The sequence below is a fragment of the Lemur catta genome, chromosome 1 (assembly GCF_020740605.2).
Source record: "Lemur catta isolate mLemCat1 chromosome 1, mLemCat1.pri, whole genome shotgun sequence".
Taxonomy (NCBI): Eukaryota; Metazoa; Chordata; class Mammalia; order Primates; family Lemuridae; genus Lemur; species Lemur catta.
The window spans coordinates 64,960,687-64,978,758 of record NC_059128.1 but is presented as its reverse complement, the minus strand read 5'-3'; the positions used below and the strand labels follow the sequence as shown (position 1 = coordinate 64,978,758).

General features: G+C 48.2%; 4 protein-coding genes across 6 annotated transcripts; 1 reads left to right on the top strand and 3 right to left on the bottom strand.

The window, feature by feature from the left end:
• Positions 1 to 14: 14 nt before the first annotated feature.
• On the bottom strand, positions 15 to 1,556 carry LOC123650882 (magnesium-dependent phosphatase 1). Its single transcript, XM_045570110.1, has 6 exons — positions 1,406 to 1,556; positions 1,228 to 1,288; positions 1,025 to 1,135; positions 584 to 691; positions 404 to 489; positions 15 to 225 (listed from the first exon to the last, which is right to left on the bottom strand). The coding sequence occupies exons 1-6, from the start codon at positions 1,440 to 1,442 to the stop codon at positions 134 to 136; spliced, it is 495 nt and encodes a 164-aa protein (XP_045426066.1). The 5' UTR covers positions 1,443 to 1,556; the 3' UTR covers positions 15 to 133.
• Positions 1,557 to 2,340: 784 nt separating this feature from the next.
• NEDD8 (NEDD8 ubiquitin like modifier) lies at positions 2,341 to 6,947 on the bottom strand. The gene is made up of 4 exons (XM_045570121.1): positions 6,750 to 6,947; positions 3,911 to 3,958; positions 3,664 to 3,746; positions 2,341 to 2,712 (listed from the first exon to the last, which is right to left on the bottom strand). Exons 1-4 carry the CDS (start codon positions 6,765 to 6,767, stop codon positions 2,616 to 2,618), a joined length of 246 nt encoding a protein of 81 aa, XP_045426077.1. The 5' UTR covers positions 6,768 to 6,947; the 3' UTR covers positions 2,341 to 2,615.
• A 254-nt stretch (positions 6,948 to 7,201) lies between these two features.
• Positions 7,202 to 14,630, top strand: GMPR2 (guanosine monophosphate reductase 2). 2 transcript variants are annotated; one of them, XM_045569951.1, is made up of 10 exons: positions 7,202 to 7,347; positions 7,746 to 7,841; positions 7,983 to 8,102; positions 10,792 to 10,875; positions 11,054 to 11,227; positions 12,447 to 12,528; positions 12,619 to 12,725; positions 12,914 to 12,956; positions 13,643 to 13,802; positions 14,006 to 14,630. In XM_045569951.1, the coding sequence occupies exons 2-10, from the start codon at positions 7,755 to 7,757 to the stop codon at positions 14,193 to 14,195; spliced, it is 1,047 nt and encodes a 348-aa protein (XP_045425907.1). In that variant the 5' UTR covers positions 7,202 to 7,347; positions 7,746 to 7,754; the 3' UTR covers positions 14,196 to 14,630. The 2 variants fall into 2 exon arrangements, with proteins under 2 accessions (XP_045425907.1, XP_045425916.1); XM_045569960.1 differs by lacking the exon at positions 7,202 to 7,347 and adding an exon at positions 7,404 to 7,461.
• TINF2 (TERF1 interacting nuclear factor 2) lies at positions 12,312 to 18,072 on the bottom strand. Of its 2 annotated transcripts, none has more exons than XM_045569927.1 (9): positions 17,584 to 18,072; positions 17,336 to 17,440; positions 17,138 to 17,242; positions 16,951 to 17,058; positions 16,766 to 16,862; positions 16,159 to 16,618; positions 16,003 to 16,067; positions 15,799 to 15,890; positions 12,312 to 12,985 (listed from the first exon to the last, which is right to left on the bottom strand). In XM_045569927.1, the coding sequence occupies exons 1-9, from the start codon at positions 17,773 to 17,775 to the stop codon at positions 12,965 to 12,967; spliced, it is 1,245 nt and encodes a 414-aa protein (XP_045425883.1). In that variant the 5' UTR covers positions 17,776 to 18,072; the 3' UTR covers positions 12,312 to 12,964. The 2 variants fall into 2 exon arrangements, with proteins under 2 accessions (XP_045425883.1, XP_045425874.1); XM_045569918.1 differs by lacking the exon at positions 12,312 to 12,985 and adding an exon at positions 15,034 to 15,326.

The following is an 18,072-nucleotide window of genomic DNA, read 5'->3' as shown; positions in this document are numbered from 1 at the left end:
ACCCACACTGTGGGTAAGATGTCTTCTGTCACACACAGATACACTTTAATAAATTACAAATGCACCTGAAAATGCCTTCTTGGTTTCTTTTCAGTTTTAGGCCTCAAATGAGGTTCATCTACCGGGCTGGACCTCAAGGCCCAGTTTGGGCCATTGCAAATGTCTCCAACCCTTGAGTTAGGGTTTGAAGATTCATTCCATTCTGGACGTGAATGCAGGTAACACCTAGAAGGGGAAAAGAAATAACATTTCATCAGGCTTTCAGGGCTCTCCCTTATTACTCTCACCTTTTATGGGTGCCACCTATCATGCAGGCTGTCCACCCTGTGTATGTCTACCTAATCCCTCCTAGAAGGAACCCTTTCTCCTCATACCCCAAATGGCTCTCCTTGCCCCTCAGTACCCAGTTTGCTGACGTCTACAATATTCCGCCTCTCATCATCAAAGAAGATCATCCGGGAGAAAGGAACTCCAGTCTTCTGCCGCAGCCTGTGCAAGACAGGGCAGGGGTAGCCAAGCTGGCATCTTGGTTCCTCCAGCCTCTCTGGTACTCTCTCCCTGCTCCTCCCTTATCTCCGCATACCTCTCAAAGTGTGTGACCTTACTGCCTGGATAGATTTCCCGATGAGCAAAGTATCTGACAAGGTCAAAGAGCTCCAGTAGCTGGTTGGCTCCTTCTATCTCACCTGTCCTGCAAAAAGGTGTAATAGACGGGATTAGGAGAGTGAAGGGCCAGGGCTGCAAGGAAAGTTAAGTATAAGCAGGGGGAAATCAACTTGCTGTTTTTCCAGGATGGATAGGCAACTTTGCCATTTTTTCAATTCCATAGCCTTCCTGACACAGCTGGCGCTGAGCCAATGTTTAATAATTAAATAGTACAGGAGAGGGTACAATGAAAAAATATGCAAATACTTGCAAATTTGCACCTCCTAAATTTTTGTAGCCCAGGGCATGCACGAGAAGTCTCTTCATGCATGTATCCTTCAGCATTACACTAACAGCTTTTGTTAGTCGCTCTTCTTACCGTGAAGCGGCTGCACCGGGCACCCCAAGGCCTTGTAATCGTTCCAGAACCTGAGGCACCTCTGGGTACAGTCGGACGTCCTGGCCCCGCCTATCTCGCACAGTTCCATCACTGGAGAGGGCGAGAGCGCGCTCGGGTCCGGCTGGGCCCCGCCTCCCCATCCCTGCCTTACCTGGCCCCAGTCCTCCCTATCTCTGCCTCACCTGCTCTTGTGGAACGGAGGGTCTACGTGCGTGTCGACCCAGAAAGGCCAGAGCGTGTAATCTGCGATAGGAAGAAGGGGTAAGGTTCAGCCTCGGGGGGCGCAGGGGACTCGAGAGCTGCAGCTGGGGTGTGGGAAAGGAGGGCGCCCTATGAAACTCTGCCCTCCCAGTCCCTCACCCAGATCAAAAACTGCTAGCTTCGGGAGCCGCGCCATGACCAGCACCCGCACGCTCCGCACACCAAGCTAGAGCTTTCCCCAGGGCCTTAGAGAGCCCAGCAACTGCGGTGGCTAAGGCCACTCTGCCTAGCATAGAGAAACAGCAACTAGAGCGTCGCCACGCCGGGCTTGATCTGTCAGCTTGGCGATCGCGCAAGAGCGCCTTCTGATGTTGGGCGGGGGAGAGGGCTACAGCAAAGTACCAACGCGACCGCACGTAGAACATGGGACTCGAGCCCCTCCAAGGCATTGGCCACAGGCACCCTCCTCTACTTCTCCACCCAGCCTTGCCAGAGTCTACTACAGTAGAGAAGCCAGGGAAGGAAAGCCTTTTCTTCTATTAACAGCACCTCTTATCTTCCCAATCGAGACCTAAGTGATCCAGCACAGCTTGCCACTCAACCTTTATACCAGCCTCTTGATAGTGTAGAACCCAGAGCCCTCAGCAATATTCCAGCATCAAGAATGTAGTGTTTGCTAAGCCTCTGCAGCCTTTCTCCAACCAGGCCCCAATGTCCAATACAGCCACAGTGGGAGAGAATTCACTCTCCTGGTTTCTGTCATCCGGGGCAGTAGTATGCTGGTACATGTGTAATAGCCAGTTTGGGAGGAGGAACTGATTTATAGTGTTTGACAATTTCTGTAAATATTCCTATCATGGCTAATTCCAAGCTACCAACATGAAGTCACTTGACAAGGAGTTGGGAAGAGATGTCAGTAATTGGTTCTTGTGAGCCAGTAAGAATTGGCTCCAGCACACCACTGAAAGTAGGCTTTCCTAGAGTCTGATAATCCTTAGAAGAGCACCATCACTTCCATTGCCCTACTCCTTCAGCCTGGTATAACTGGGTGAACAATGGGCCCATTTAGATTTGTCACATTTGTGCAATAAAGATTCAAGGAGGCCAGGAAATATTTTATTGACAACCAGGGACATAGCCATAAGAGAGGGAAGCACACAGGACTGCAAACTAAAACCCAACAGCCAGCAAGGGCCCTCTGGGCCAGGAACACTGCATCCTGGGGTCCTCACAGTCTCCTACCAGTAGACACGCAAGACTAGGCATCCAGGGGAGGGGGCGGTGGCTCTGGTGTCTCAGAAAGTGAGAGGATATAATTATGCCTCATTATGAGAGACAGGGTAAGGAGGTAAAATGGAGGGAGGGTCTATCACTGCCTAGGACCACCTCCTCCTCTCAGAGCCAACACCAGGTGGAGGACTGAACCACCTAGGATCTTGTAATCAGCTGCTGTCTTCTCATCATTCCTGCAGGAAAAGGAAGGAAAAAAAAAAAAAAGCTTTAGAAGCGCCATATAGAACAGGGGTTCTTAATCTAAGTTTCATGGATCTCTTTGGGGACCTATGAATGAACTTGGATGAGAAAAAATTCCATCTTTATTTTTACTAACCCCTAACTGAAATTTAGTATTTCTTTCTTTCTTTTTTTTTTTTTTTTGAGACAGAGTCTCACTTTGTTGCCCGGGCTAGAGTGAGTGCCATGGCATCAGCCTAGCTCACAGCAACCTCAAACTCCTGGGCTTAAGCGATCCTACTGCCTCAGCCTCCCGAGTAGCTGGGACTACAGGCATGCGCCACCATGCCTGGCTAATTTTTTTCTATATATATTTTTAGTTGGCCAGATAATTTCTTTCTATTTTTAGTAGAGACGGGGTCTCGCTCAGGCTGGTCTCGAACTCCTGACCTCGAGCGATCCACCCGCCTCGGCCTCCCAGAGGGCTAGGATTACAGGCATGAGCCACCACGCCCGGCCTAGTATTTCTTTAAGTTTTAAACACAGGCAAAAAACCACAGTAGTATTAGTAATATGGGTAACTTGTTAACAACAGAAACTAGATTATATTCATATGACAACTGTTTGTAGGTATCTTGAAAATATTTCAAAATTATGGTAGTTGTTAGACCCACCATTAGATCTCATTTAATATATTAATAAAGAAGCACATATATTACTGTATCACAAATTTGTTTTAGTATTTTGATAATTGTATTTCAATATACTTAGTTTCCTTTGTAGTTCTATGTATTTTATTTTATACCTGAAAAAGCCTTATTCTGAGGAGGGACCTAGAGGCTTCATCAGATCACCAAAGAGTCTAAGGAACCCAAAACAAGAGGCAGGTCTCGTCCACCTCCAGTACTTGTCCCCTCTCTTCTTCATGTAAGATTGTCATGCCCTCATTCTCACTCCAAACTCACATCTGTTTGCCACTGTAGATGAGCCGCTGTTGTTGTGGGGGGATTCCTTCTTTCTCCTCCACACGCTCCTTGATTCGCTCCACCTTTAGAGGGACAAGTAGTCAGGGGCTGCTCAGGGGTAGGACCATGGAAATGGAAAGAACAAAGGCGATGTAGATAGCAGGAAAGCAAAAGGACCAAGTTCATAAGCATACTCAAATGTAAACGGCAAGGAGAAGGGCACGAAGAGGTGCTGGGCATACATCACCTTGTCTGTGGGTTCAATGTCAATCTCAATCTCCTTTCCAGTCAGCGTCTGAAATAGGCAGGGGTTTCATGAGTCCTCCAGCCCAACATACAATTTGTCTTCTAGGTAAAACATCCTGTCCTGTTCTCTGGGGATTTACTGCCTTCTGAGAGATGCACATTCTCCACAACACTGCTTTGGAGAATCAGAAGGCTTTGACCATACCTATATTCATCAAACATTTTTAGGCTATGGATAACTTTGGTAGGGCAAGATTCTTGGTGTACCATCTGACGGTCTTAATTCCATAAGTCATCTTCCTCTGCCTCTCCTCATCCCCCCACCAAATCAGTGAGAATATTGGCATTCTTTTGGATGATACAGCAATGAGAGGTGTTCTAAGGAAAGTATTCCTTAGAGTCGGACCTTGTTCTATTAGAAATACCAATGCCTGTAATCAACATTCAGATAATTCAAAGAATTTTCAAGTACACGAGAAATCACCTCTGACCAGTGTTTTAAGAAACATAAGAATTTAACATCATATCTCCCCTATCTTCTCTAGACTTCTACCTAAATCCTAAATTGCAGCTCTCGTCTTCTTGACTTCTTCCGTAGGCTAGGGGCTGCTGATATCCAAACACAATAATTATACTGATTGTATAGTCATAATGTATTCCACTCAATCTAATCTCCTATCTGTCCTTGCTCTTAAAGCTCTATCTGCACTAGTCTTCAGTGATCCAGACCACAAACACACCATGCTCAGTCTAATTCAGGGTTAGGGTGTTTTCCTTGTTGCAATACCTTCCCCTACTCCTCCAACCTTCCAGGATCCTTTCCTTTCCTTTCCTTCCCTTCCCCTTCCTTTCCTTTTCTCTCTCCTTCCTCCCTTCTTTCCCTCCTTTTCTCTTCCTTTTCCCTCCCTCCCTTCCTTCCTTCTCTCGCTCTCTTTTTCACAGTCTTACTCTGTCGCCCCAGGTAGAATGCAGTGGTGTCATCATAGCTCACTGCAACCTCAAACTCCTGGGCTCACCCTCCCAAGTAGCTGGGACTACAGATGTACGCCACCATGCCTAGCTAATTTTTTCTGTTTTTGGTAGAGATGCGGTCTTGCTCTTGCTGGTCTCGAACTCCTGACCTCAAGTTCCTTCCGGCTCAGCCTCCTGGAGTGCTAGGATTATTGGCATGAGCCACCACACCCAGCCTTCAAGGCCCCTTTAATATAAGATTTCCTCTTATATGATGCCTAGACTTGTTCCCAGTGTACTTTATTAATACTTTCATTAACACTAATTATAGCTAGTTGTTTAAATGTTAAACTCTCCAACTTACATTCCAACTTCCTTAAGGACAGACTATTCAATTCATCTTCCTAATCCAAACACAAAGCACAGCGTTTGATACAGAAGTAGTGAATAAATACTTGTAGAAGGGCTAGGCCGGGCACAGTGGCTCATGCCTGTAATCCTAGCCCTCTGGGAGGCCGAGGCGGGTGGATCGCTCGAGGTCAGGAGTTCGAGACCAGCCTGAGCGAGACCCCGTCTCTACTAAAAATAGAAATAAAAATTATCTGGACAACTAAAAATACATATAGAAAAAATTAGCTGGGCATGGTGGCGCATGCCTGTAGTCTCAGCTACTAGGGAGGCTGAGGCAGTAGGATCGCTTGAGCCCAGGAGTTTAAGGTTTCTGTGAGCTAGGCTGACACCACAGCACTTACTGTAGCCCGGGCAACAAAGTGAGACTCTGTCTCAAAAAAAAAAAAAAAAGAAAAGAAAGAAAGAAAAAAAAACGAAAAGAAAAATTTCACAAAACAGTATTCTTACCCAGGAGTATATTGGCATTTTCCATTTAAAAAAAATGTTGCTTGCAACCCATTGAACTATTAAATTGATCTCTAAGTTTGAAAAACAATGATCTTTAACATGATGTTTGGCCTTAAACCTTAGCTAGGAGGTTTAGAAGGACTGGAGAAGAGAAGGTTAAGAATGACTATTATGTATGGTAAATATTCTAAGGAGTTGATGAAATAACGATAGACTTACTTAGCTATAAAAGGACAAATTAGTGTTGGACTGAATCAATTGTCAGGTTTTTTGTCTCTGTCTGAAAATATAAAAGAGGGAACAGCAGATAGGTCTAATAAGTATTGTTGGAAATTGGAGAAGAACCAGGGGCGTTAAGAGATCTAGATGAAGGAAACACGGTTGGTGCCAAGAACTAGGGCACTGGTAACTAATCTGTCTCAGCCAAGAAGCGAGGCTGGTCCAGGATGCTTGACTTAGAAAGGCAAGCGCTGACTCAACACACTCCCAGCTTTGGTCCCTGAAGGATGGCTGAGATGCTACACCTTGGCAAACACCAATAAAGGCTCACAGTCTAGCCCCTGGAAGACCCCAGTTCCCCCAGGCTAACGTTTTAGTGCTGTGCTTGGACGCAGCCTACGTTAGGGGCTAGGAGAAGCAGGTAACCTGGGCATGAAGAGTGAAGAGCAGAGCTTATTTCAAGAATCTAAGAGAGAAGGGAGCCAAATTGCTGCTAGGCCTTCTCTATGACTGCAAGGGTTCGAGTACAGTGAAAACTTTGGACAAAATCGGCCTCCTTCTGGGTCATGGCACAATCCTTGCGAGAAAGCAGGGATGGCAGAGACCCCAGGGTTGTCAGGCAGGGCCAGCTCCCTCGCTCTCAAAGCCCTCCAAGGGTCCCCCTACTTCCCATCACCCCTCGCGCGGAGTCCTGAGGCTGTCAGCACCCTCCAGGATCGGGAAAGGCGTGGTTTTCTTTCCCCACTTCTCCCGTAAGGCACAGCAGCCAGCCTAGTACCACTGAGTCTTGGCAAGGCTGGAGGTGCTCCCACCTTCACTTTAATTAGCATCTTCTTTCCAGTTTGGGGCTGCACACGGATAAACTGCTGCTTCTGCCGCGGCGGTCCCTGCTGCCGCTCTCCAGCGCTCCGCCTGTGAGAATCGCTTCTGCTTCCGGGTCACTGTCTGGCTCCACCCCCCCCTTCTTTCCACGGGGTTCCTGAAAGGCTCAGGAATGCTCCCCCGTTTCGGTTCAGTGGCGTCGTAAAGAAAAAGAAGGTGGCCAGTTTAGTTATAGCAGAGATGACACCTCTGCGATTCTCAGAGTCCGTAGCGAGCCGGGGTAGCTGAAAGCAGGGGCGGAATGAACTACTTCTCCCATCATGCCAGGGGGCAGCTCCACCCTGTTCCACTCTGGGAGTTGTAGTCTCCCGCCCCTGGGATCCAACGGTAACCTGAGTGGGTTGAACTCTGTTACCCAGAAGGCCTAGCAGGACCGCCGTGGAAGCCGGAATTCCTGGGCTAGTCGTTCTCGCCTGCAATTAGCGGAACCTGTTGGCGTGGCCCACAAGGCTCAGCGGGGCTGCAGGAGGGTAGTTGCTAAGCAAGGGGATCTTTGGTCAACTGCCCCCTGGGCCAAGGCAACAGGAAGTGAGTAGCCCTGTTCCGGAAGCTGGTTATGAAACCCCTCACATTCCTTTGCCCCCTCAATCAGCATTTTACTCCGTTGCTCTTTGCAGGGGTGGGAGAAGGAAGTGTAGCGGGGTAAGGAATGCACCCTCAGGGTTACTCACAATCCCTTCCCAGTTCTTCTTCCCAACAAACAGTACCTGGGATGAAGACACCGAGCAGGAATCACAACCACAGGACGGGTCAGGGCGACAGGCTTTAGGGACCACACCTCGGCCTGTGCCCGACCTTCCACAACTTAAGCGAGGAGAGATGAACCCTGTCTGTCGTCAGCCCGAAGAGGGCGTCAAAGCCCAAGGGGAGACTGGGCCTTCTGACTTTTCCTACCTTCCAGCCCTCAGATTCATTCCTACCCCTAGGTGCCCGCCATGCCTCATATCGACAATGATGTGAAACTGGACTTCAAAGATGTTCTGTTGAGGCCCAAACGCAGCACTCTTAAGTCTCGAAGTGAGGTAAGCCAGCGTCTCTACTTGCTGTTTCTTGACCCCAAGCTCCTGATGGGCCACAACCGTGAAAGATGCCTGATCCTTGTCTTAATTCAGTACATGTTTTTTGGATGAGTGAAATGCACAGTTTCCTATTCATATCTGCAGGTGGATCTCACAAGATCCTTTTCATTTCGGAACTCAAAGCAGATGTACACTGGGGTCCCCATCATTGCAGCCAACATGGATACTGTGGGCACCTTTGAGATGGCCAAGGTTCTCTGTAAGGTAGGACTTCTCTCATGCCTCTTCCCCTTTGGTGTCCAGTTAGCCCAGGTGACTGCCTAGGTGGTTGTATCCCCATCCCCATCCCCAGTTAGCTCCCTGACACTTAGCAGTCAGGATGCCCTGACTTACTATCTTCTCTAGTGTTAAGTCCCCTTTATATGACAAATTCAAAGGGCCATCTGAATTAGTGAGATTCAAAGCTAAGTTTTGCTCCCATTTTTCTAACACATGAACAGACCTTTCCCTTTTGTCCTATCTAGCAGTTTATACACCTTGCCAGCTTTTACCATAACCCCAGTCACCCCCTCCCAAGTACATGCATCCCTCCAGTCATACCATTGTTCACAACACTAAGCATTCACTGTTTTTTTTTGTTGTTGTTGTTGCTTTTGAGAAAGAGTCTTGGTATTGGGGTAGAGTGACGTGCCATCAGCCTAGCTCACCGCAACCTTAAACTCCTGGGCTCAAGTGATCCTCCTGTTTCAGCCTCTCAAAGTGCTAGGATTACAGGAGTGAGCCACCACACCGAGCCCCCTTTTTTCTTTTTATAATCTTCATCTTCCTTAAGTCGTAGGTTCCTGGGAGTTTCTGGGATGTGCCCCAAATGGAATATGCTTTTCTTTTATACAGGTTGTTCACTTTGAAAATGGAAGATGCTGCTGTCAGAAATATTACATGCCTCTATACTTTTAGCTGAGAAGGTAGATGGTTACCTGGGCACTTTGAGAACATGTGTACTCCACTGGTTAATCCATGTAGCCCTGGTTGACAGATTCTGCTACTGTTTGTGGCTCCAATAGCCTTGAGGACTGCATCTCCCTTTTTCCATTTTTGATTGCTGTGTCTTTGTGGAATGTCTGTTGTCATTTGAGGTTGATAGTTATGCGGTTTTATTACTTCATTCCTATACCCATTCACTAACTGCTTAGGAATCTTACCGTTGCCCATTGTCTGCCTGCCCTAATCAGTAGAGTTTAGGAATGGTGAATCTGACTGTAGAGTTAACAGACATGCTGTAATACATGAACCTTATTGGGGACTGTCTTAATGCCTTATGTTGAGACTGGTTTTCAGTATTGCTGATAACGGCTAATGAAATCAGATTTTAGAGATGGAGCCAAATCTCACAGTAATAATAAAAAGGTTAGATGCAAGCATCTTTTTCTAGGCTTGGTATGTAATCAGATAAAGGCTCATCATGCTACACTATGCTAGTATATCTCCTAGGCCTGCTGACCTCCTAGAGTGATTTTTCTTTGTTTATCAGTGTGTTGATGGTAGAGTGTTGCTGAGAAAGAATTCAATACCAGCTTTAGCTAATGTTGATCTCTGAGTGAGTATAGCACTTCCTTGTTGCTGGCTGATACATGACTTCCTTGGGTTTCTTGTCAGTTGCCAGATCTGTGCTGTCAGCCAACTGTTGTCTCTTGTCTGTTTGCATGTGTGCACCTTTTTTTTTTTTTGAGACAGAGTCTCACTCTGTTGCCGAGGCTAGAGTGCCATGGCATCAGTCTAGCTCACAGCAACCTCACACTCCTGGGCTCAAGCAATCCTACTGCCTCAGCCTCCTGAGTAGCTGGGACTACAGGCATGCACCACCATGCCCAGCTAATTTTTCTATATATATTTTTTTTAGCTGTCCATATAATTTCTTTCTATTTTTAGTAGAGACGGGGTCTCGCTCTTGCGAGGCTGGTCTCGAACTCCTGAGCTCAAACAATCCGCCCTCCTTGGCCTCCCAGAGTGCTAGGATTACAGGTGTGAGCCACCGTGCCCAGCCCATGTATACTTTTAAAGCACAAACACCAGCATTCACAGTGGCCTTTGAATGCCTTTCTCTGAGTACTGGGATATTGTTTGCAGTTTGTTGAGCTAGAGAATATGAGCCTGATGAGTCATTATATCCTTGAACTTGGTTGATTGAAATAGACTGAGTGAAACAGACTTTTCAGCTTCACCCATGGCCCCAACAAGAAAATTTGTCCTTTATTCCAGTAGAGAAGGAGAAAGGGTAGGGTAGCACCTTATCAGCTCTGTTAACCTTAAGGCATTACCCTTTGTGGACACCTAGACCTACTGACTTACTGCTGGTAAATGAACCAGAAGATAGCAAAAATAAATTAGTTTAGTACTAGGTTACCTTAGGATGAGGGGCTAAGTCAGTGCGGAGGAATACAGGCTCCATCCAGCCTCTTGATGGTCTTCCATGTCTGCTGCTTGTCCCACTGAACTAACGGCTTGTCCCTGTCGCCTTTCAAGTCAGAAGCAATGTATGTGCTGGCAGGTGAAATCCAATCTGGATCACTCAGTACTTTGGTGGGAATATCTGACAAGTACTAGTTTATGATAAAAAGCCCTACGGATATTTGTGGGAGAATAATGGTTGAACTGAAATCGCAGCTCAACCACTGACCTCTTCGAGTTGCTTCCCTTCCAAACTTCAGAAATTTTCTCCCTCAGAATTATATAAAGGTCTATTTCTAGAAAAAGAGACCCTAATGAAGGTTTCTCTCTCTTTTTTTTTTTGGTAAGTGTGAAACAAAGTTTATTGATGAAGGACAAGATAGGTTTACAGAGCAAGAGCAAGATATAGGTTTACAGAGTAAGAACAAGATACAAGGAACAGAGCCCCCCTCATAACAAGAGGGCTGAAGTTTTCTCCTTTTTGACAGTTCTTTCTTCTCCCCAGTTCTCCCTCTTCACTGCTGTCCATAAGCACTACAGCCTCGATCAATGGCAAGAGTTTGCTAGCCAGAATCCTGACTGTCTTGAGGTAACACTGGGCCTACCCTGCTCCCTTTTTTATCGCAGTTTTCCAAGAATGTTTTTTTGGCTTCCTGGGGAACCACCCTCACCAGTGACCTCTGTTGGCTGCTCACCAGATCATCTCAGATAAGATGCCACAGGCTAGTCTAATGCCTCCCATGATAACGGCCCTGTTTCTCCCACAGCATCTTGCTGCCAGCTCAGGCACTGGCTCTTCCGACTTTGAGCAGCTGGAACAGATCCTGGAAGCTATTCCCCAGGTGAACTATATATGCCTGGATGTGGCAAATGGCTACTCTGAACACTTTGTTGAATTTGTAAAGGATGTGCGGAAGCGTTTCCCTCAACACACCATCATGGTATGTTTTTATTATTCTGCAGTTGGTCCACTTCTCCTTTCCACTCCATTTTGTTACATCAGTTCATTTCCCTTCTGCTGCATATGATATTCCTAGTCTATTTAATCATGATACTGGGTGATTATCCATGGTTCCAGGCTTAAAGTGCTTGTTTGTTGGTCCATGCAGTATCTCTGACCCTTGATTCATCATCTTTGTAAACCGAGTGTCCCTGACATCACTCACCAAACCATGATGGAACATTTATGCATTGTATATACCTGTCATAAATATACATCTACCCACTGAAATGGACATGTGCTACTATCAAATAAAGGGGGTTACATGAAGCAATTTTTTTTTACAAGCTTAGGGGAGTGAAGAGAAGGCCTCATTTTCTTCCAGCATTGAGGGATGTCCTTAAACGCAAATGCAGCTGGGTAGGTGGGTATTTAGGCTACATTACCAGGTTTCCCCGCCTTCCCTGAAGCCAAAGAGGTTCTTTGACAGAACTGCTTAAAGACATGTTTGGATCTCTTGGGGAAGGGGAGGTAAATCTCTAAGTCAGGTCTGAGCTTGGTCCAGTCGTTCCCTTTGATTTATTGAATGCTCCTTCATGGCACCTCATGTCTCCTTTTTTTTTTTTTTTTTGAGACAGAGTCTCACTCAGTCGCCCTGGGTAGAGTGCAGTGGCGTCATCATAGCTCACTGCAACCTCAAACTCCTGGGCTCAAGTGATCCTCCTGCCTCAGCCTCCCAAGTAGCTGGGACTATAGGCCCATGCCACATTGCCCAGCTAGTTTTTCTATTTTTAGTAGAGACAGGGTCTCAGGCTGGTCTCGAACTCCTAAGCTAAAGCAGTCCACCCACCTCAGCCTCCCAAAGTGCTAGGATTACAGGCGTGAGCCACCTCGCCCAACCTGTCTCCTTGTTGATCATAACACCTTATTGCCTGAGGCAGTAAAGTGGATCCTGGAGCTTGGCTTTATCCTAGTTCAGCAGTGACACTGGCCACTCACCCCCCTACCTCAGCTTGGTGTCAGGGGAATGGGTGGGAAATGGGGTCCTCTGAAGTGGCTACCATAGAAGCCCTCGGAGGCCCTAGTAGAGGGAACCAAGGCACATTTTCTTTGTAATAAAGTTGGAAAGTCATTGGTCCAGGCATACTCTATATGAGAGCCTGCTATCTCCTCTGTGTTTCTGACCCTAAGGATGCTCTATTTCCATTGCTCTGTCTCAGGCAGGGAATGTGGTAACAGGAGAGATGGTGGAAGAGCTAATCCTCTCTGGGGCTGACATCATCAAGGTGGGAATTGGGCCAGGTAAGTTGGTTCATTGAGGCCGTTGGCTAGTCCTTTGGTAGCAAACATCTGTGGAGCACTTCACTCTCACCCTTGTCATGTTCTTCCTAGGCTCTGTGTGTACCACTCGGAAGAAAACTGGAGTGGGGTATCCACAGCTCAGTGCAGTGATGGAGTGTGCTGATGCTGCTCATGGCCTCAAAGGCCACATCATTTCAGTAAGGCCCAAGGGCAGGGTAGGGTCTGAGGCTGCCAAACAGCTGGGTTTTCTGCAGGGTATGGAGGCTCCGGTAGGTATGGACCAGGACTCCTAGGTTCTTGTCAGCTTTGAGGTGGGCCATTGGGACATCACTGAGAGGGCTTGGAAAATCCATGCTGTCTGTCTGAAGTGCTCCTTACTTTGCAGGATGGAGGCTGCAGCTGTCCTGGGGATGTGGCCAAGGCTTTTGGTAAGGAGTTAGGGCATGGAAGGAGGATCCTGTAGAAAAGATGAGTCACCTCTGAGGGTCTTGGGTCAGGCTAGGAGAGGCTCAGGAAGCCATTCAGATTCTTTGATAATATGAACTCGTGACCCTGAAGCCTATGGTATCACCTGAGGCAAGCCAGCAGGGGACATCCTGAGACTCTGATTTGGACTCTCCAAGTGTGGCCAGGGCCATCTGACTGTCCCCAGGATTGTTGCACAATGTAGATTCCTGAGCTCCACCCCAGACCTATAAAATCAGGCTCTAAGGAATGGGGCTGCAAATCTCCATTTTGCATAGCTTCCAAGATAATCCTTACTCACATTAAAGTTGGAGACCTGTGCTCCTGGGACACTTGAAATGAGTCTTGTTTAGCTGGATACAGCAAAATGAAATGACCAAAAGATGGCGAAAACAGCAAAAGCAGGGAGCAAAAGCCAGGCAGGGAATCTCCAGAGGCTTTTCTTTAAATCTTGGGGAAATCACACCCCCTGAGGAATAGAGGCCAAGCAGAGCAAGCCTGTGTGGATGTGGGTCAGCTAGGGAAACAGAAGCAGGAAGGTGGTGGATTCATTGACAGGACTGGGAATTCAGCGTGAGTTGCTTTTGAGGGTGGCCACATGGGCTTCTTGGCCAGATTCATCTCTTTCCCCACTCCTTGATGCTGGCAGGGGCAGGAGCTGACTTTGTGATGCTGGGTGGCATGCTGGCTGGGCACAGTGAGTCAGGTGGTGAGCTCATCGAGAGGGATGGCAAGAAGTACAAGCTCTTCTATGGAATGAGTTCTGAAATGGCCATGAAGAAGTATGCCGGGGGCGTGGCTGAGTACAGGTATGTGTGGAGTCTCAGGAGCTGAGGGTTCTTGGAGAGCATGACTAAGTAGTGTGGAGGCAGAACTCATGCCTGCTGGGATACGATGGTGCAGTTCTTGGGAGAAAAGTAGTAAACCAGGGCTCAATGCTAAGGACTGGGGAAGAGTCTTTGGGCTTAAGGAATCCAGAAGGAGAAAATAATAAAGTGTTTCCTACTCTAAGGGCCTCAGAGGGAAAGACAGTGGAAGTTCCCTTTAAAGGGGATGTGGAATATACCATCCGAGACATCCTAGGAGGGATTCGCTCTACATGTACCTATGTGGGAGCAGCTAAGCTGAAGGAGTTGAGCCGGAGAACTACCTTTATCCGAGTCACGCAGCAGGTGAATCCAATCTTCGGTGATGAGCGCTAGACCTCAGCAGTTCTGCCTTCCCAAGGCCCCAGCACTCTACTGTGGGGCTCCTCACCCATCACAGCTAAGGTGGCTATGTATCACTTCTCATTTCCTACCGACTCGCTCCTGAGGGCTCCTGCAGTAACTCTATACTTCTCTATCTGCACACACAAAACGCCCAGGGCACCCACTGGGGAGGAAGCAAGGAAGAAGACGGTCTGAGAAAATGACATAAAATAATCAAATGGGAATCTGGGGACCCAACATCCTGAAGATTATTAAAAAGAAAGGATGCTGATTGACATTATACATAAATGTCTGATATAGCCTTGATCTGGAAGAGGCAGGCTTTTAGAATCATGTCTTATAAATGGGACCTTTGAATATCTAAAAATCTCAAAGTGTTTACATATTTGAAATACCTCAATAAAGAGAGATCCCACTGACTGTAAAGAGATGCTGGCACTTTCTGCACAAAGTTGGCATCTGGGTGCTGCTCCAAGGTGGGTGGGGTTAGGGTTAGTACTGACCCAGTGGGGTCAAGGACAATGAGTATTATTCCCATGAAGTATCTCCATTCTAGTCCCATCACCCCCAGACACTCTGGCAGCATGAGAATTCACAAAGTATATTCTGGCATTAGGACTCATGTATTTTCAGAATACCAAAAGGACATTTCCCTTCCAGGCTCTCAACCCTGGTAACCCTCTGGGCACACAGCTGAACAATACTTTCCAAGCGAAGAAAAAAAGGCAAAGGGATTCTTCAGTTCTGGAGAGGCTGGTTCTGTTTCTGAGGAATGACTTTTGCTGACCTTATGGAAGCCTTAATCACCCTCTCTCACATAAAGACCATGTTCTAACAAATCCAAAGTTTAATAATCAAGCATTACAAAGTATTTTAAACAATGTAGTCAGGTAACCCAAGCCTGGGCTTCCACTTCATTCCCACTAACCTGCTTGCAGAGCTGAGGAGGCAGGAGATAGGCAGAGTGCAAAGGGCATTTTAGTCCTGTCATAGGGGTCTAGATCTGTCTATATAGTCATGGGAAGGGCCAGGCATGGCACTGGGGCCGGAAGGGGGAAGGTATTCATAGAAGGTGGGGATCAGGGTGTCAAACTTTGTCTTCTGATAGTTTTCCAGAGTCTCCTGTAGGGAAGGGAGCAGGGAGATCCTATCATCCCAAACCAGTCCCTGAGCCCTCTGTATTCTGGAGCATGCGGATTTCTGTCTTTTTTTTTTTTTTGAGACAGAGTCTCGCTCTGTTGCCTGGGCTAGAGTGCGGTGGCATCAGCCTAGCTCACAGCAACCTCAAACTCCTGGGCTCAAGCAATCCTTCTGCCTCAGCCTCCTGAGTAGCTGAGACTACAGGCATGCGCCACCATGCCCGGCTAATTTTTTCTATATATTTTTAGCTGTCCAGATAATTTCTTTCTATTTTTAGTAGAGACAGGGGTCTTGCTCTTGCTCAGGCTGGTCTCGAACTCCGGGCCTCGAGCGATCCTCCCACCTCGGCCCCCCAGAGTGCTAGGATTACAGGTGTGAGCCACCTCGCCCAGCCAGATTTCACAATCTTGCTCTGCCCATCCCCTTCCCCAACTTTCTGCTCCTTCCTACTCACCTTTCCATCCCTCTGGCCATCTTCTTCCTCATCAGAGTCTAAAACCAAGTCCCCTATGGTAATGACGGAGCTGCACAGAGATGGCGAATACACTGCAGGAAGGAAAACAGAATCAAACTATTCCTTCTAGGTAAACAGAGGCTCTTAAGAGTCCCCAGGAGAAGAGGCTATCTGATCCAATCCTGACTCAGACTTCCTACCTACCTGGCTTCCTGGCCCTAGGAGGTGATAATAGTCTCAGGGAGTCCGTGGAGCAATCCAGGCAATTCCTGAGGTAGGAGCAAGCAAAGAGGATAGGGTAAAGGGAAAGCAGACAAAGAATGTGTTCCTAGTGGGGAGAAGCAATTCTATTCCACTCACTCTTTCTGCTCTGAGGCAGACAAGTCAACTGGGTTCTCCTTCAGAGCCGTTCCCTCCAGAGTCTGGCATGGATTCTTAGACTTCCCAGCGGAGGCTGCTCTTGTGCACACAGCATCTGCTGGATCTGCTGTGCACATCCCATGTTCTCTGTTTTCAGGCTTAGATATGACCTGGGTTGGTGAGCCCAGATTCCTAAAGGGGAACAGCATGACCGTGGGGCGCTCCTTATGGCCTCCCCTAGCAGGTGCCCACTGGGACTGGACTCTTCGCTGGCCTAGAGGGGCCAGGTTGAAGTGGTGGCCAGCTAAAGGTTCTGGGTGATTCTTTGAAGCTGGTCCCTGAGGAAGGTATGGGCCAGGCTTGGCTTTTGGCAGAGGACTGTGAAGTGCTAGTCTTGGTTGCTGAGGAGCAGCCTGTTGCATGGGCTCTGTGAGGTTCACTGAATCGGTAACAGAACACTCTGAAAAAGAAAATGAGGCTCCTTGTAAAGGGAACAGATAGCAGAATAACTCAGTCTGGTTTCTTATGCCTCAGGCCCATGTACCTATTCCAATGGGCTGTCTGAAAAGGTCTCATGTTAAACACTATACCACCAAATTCCTAGTACCTGGAAGTGGCCACCCCATGTCCACACCATACTGGCTCACGGCAAGAGAAGAGGTGATAGAAACGCCAGGCTGCATCCAACTCAGCACATCTTGAAGCTGTGGGCAGGGAGACACATATGAAGACAATAGTCCTTAAGGCAACCACCCCACACTCTGCCCTTAACGTGCTTTGCCCCAACAAAACCTGCTCTGTCTGCGGTGTAGGCAGTGCTTTTTCCAGCTGACACAAATATTCAAAAAACAGCTTTTCCATGGCAGCCAGAAAGGGTTCTCCATATTCTTGTTCAAGTTCCTGCAGGGATGAAAGAAATGGGTCAGAAGAGGATCAGAGCAAATTGGAGACCCACAGCCTCCAAACCAGCCAGTTTCACCTGCAGTAGCTTTGAGGCCAAATCCACAGGAGCCTCCGACAACTCCTTCACTTGCTGACAAAAGGTTTCCTGTGCCTCCAAAATCTTCCTCAGATCTTGCTTTGTCTGTTGAGGATATGGAGGGCAAGTTAGCGGCCCGAGGATCCAGTAGCCAGCAGGAGGGGCAACAGGTTAGGGCTTGTTCTGGAGATTACTCACAGCTTTGGGGTCCCGTACCACAGGTCCAGATTCTGGGAAGTGGTGATTCAGAGCATTCAGGACCTGGACCCAAGGCTGGCCCTGCAGGATCATCTCCACCACCACCTGTACGGTAGTAAACTCAGAATCCCCACTTCGGGGCAAGCTGCCTTTTTCCAACTGATCTCACCCCCAAGCTATGGGCCTTGTCAGGTCCTCGCATCCCACCCCTTTCTCCCCCTTTCTCCCGTTCCGATTTGCTCTGATACCTTGGCCTTTAGGCCCATGCACACACGTTCATGGTGCCGGTAGCGCACCAAGCCAGGGGCGGCAGCGCGCAAGGATTGCAGAAACTCCAGTACTCGCGGGAAGTGCTCCACGTAGCGTCCTCGCACGACTTGCCAGGCGGCTGCGGCTGCGAAGCGCAGAGTTGCAGGACCGACCCCCGGGGGGGCGGCCATGACCAGCGGGCTCCACCCCGGGGAGGTCCCTTTGTGTGCTTTGATCTAGGTGAGGCTTCCGGCCTCCTCCTGGGGGCGGGGTTCCGGCGGCCTGCAGTGGCTCTGATCGTTAGATCTGCGCGGGATACTTCGTGATCCGACTTAGTTCCCTTCCATAGGCCACCAGAATTCTGGGGGGTCTTCTCCTAGCTCAGGCTGGAGCCTGAATGGAGAAGCTGGCCGTCTCCGATGACACCCCACCCCCGCGCTCAGCTTTAACGCCGCCGCGGTCTCGAATCACTTCCGGCTCTGAGACTA

Coding starts and splice junctions, on each gene's coding strand:
- TINF2 (XM_045569918.1), bottom strand. CDS start 17,775: ATGGCCGCCCCCCCGGGGGTCGGTCCTGCAACTCTGCGCTTCGCAGCC. Junction 17,441..17,583: donor GCATGGGCCTAAAGGCCAAG/GTATCAGAGCAA, acceptor ACTACCGTACAG/GTGGTGGTGGAGATGATCCT. Junction 16,619..16,765: donor CATGGGGTGGCCACTTCCAG/GTACTAGGAATT, acceptor TTTCTTTTTCAG/AGTGTTCTGTTACCGATTCA.
- NEDD8 (XM_045570121.1), bottom strand. Junction 3,747..3,910: donor ACATTGAACCCACAGACAAG/GTGATGTATGCC, acceptor GTCCCTCTAAAG/GTGGAGCGAATCAAGGAGCG. Junction 2,713..3,663: donor ATCTACAGTGGCAAACAGAT/GTGAGTTTGGAG, acceptor CTTTTCCTGCAG/GAATGATGAGAAGACAGCAG.
- LOC123650882 (XM_045570110.1), bottom strand. CDS start 1,442: ATGGCGCGGCTCCCGAAGCTAGCAGTTTTTGATCTGG. Junction 490..583: donor AAGGTCACACACTTTGAGAG/GTATGCGGAGAT, acceptor TGTCTTGCACAG/GCTGCGGCAGAAGACTGGAG. Junction 226..403: donor TGTAGACGTCAGCAAACTGG/GTACTGAGGGGC, acceptor TTCCCCTTCTAG/GTGTTACCTGCATTCACGTC.
- GMPR2 (XM_045569951.1), top strand. CDS start 7,755: ATGCCTCATATCGACAATGATGTGAAACTGGACTTCAAAGATGTTCTG. Junction 7,842..7,982: donor CTCTTAAGTCTCGAAGTGAG/GTAAGCCAGCGT, acceptor TCATATCTGCAG/GTGGATCTCACAAGATCCTT. Junction 11,228..12,446: donor TCCCTCAACACACCATCATG/GTATGTTTTTAT, acceptor GCTCTGTCTCAG/GCAGGGAATGTGGTAACAGG.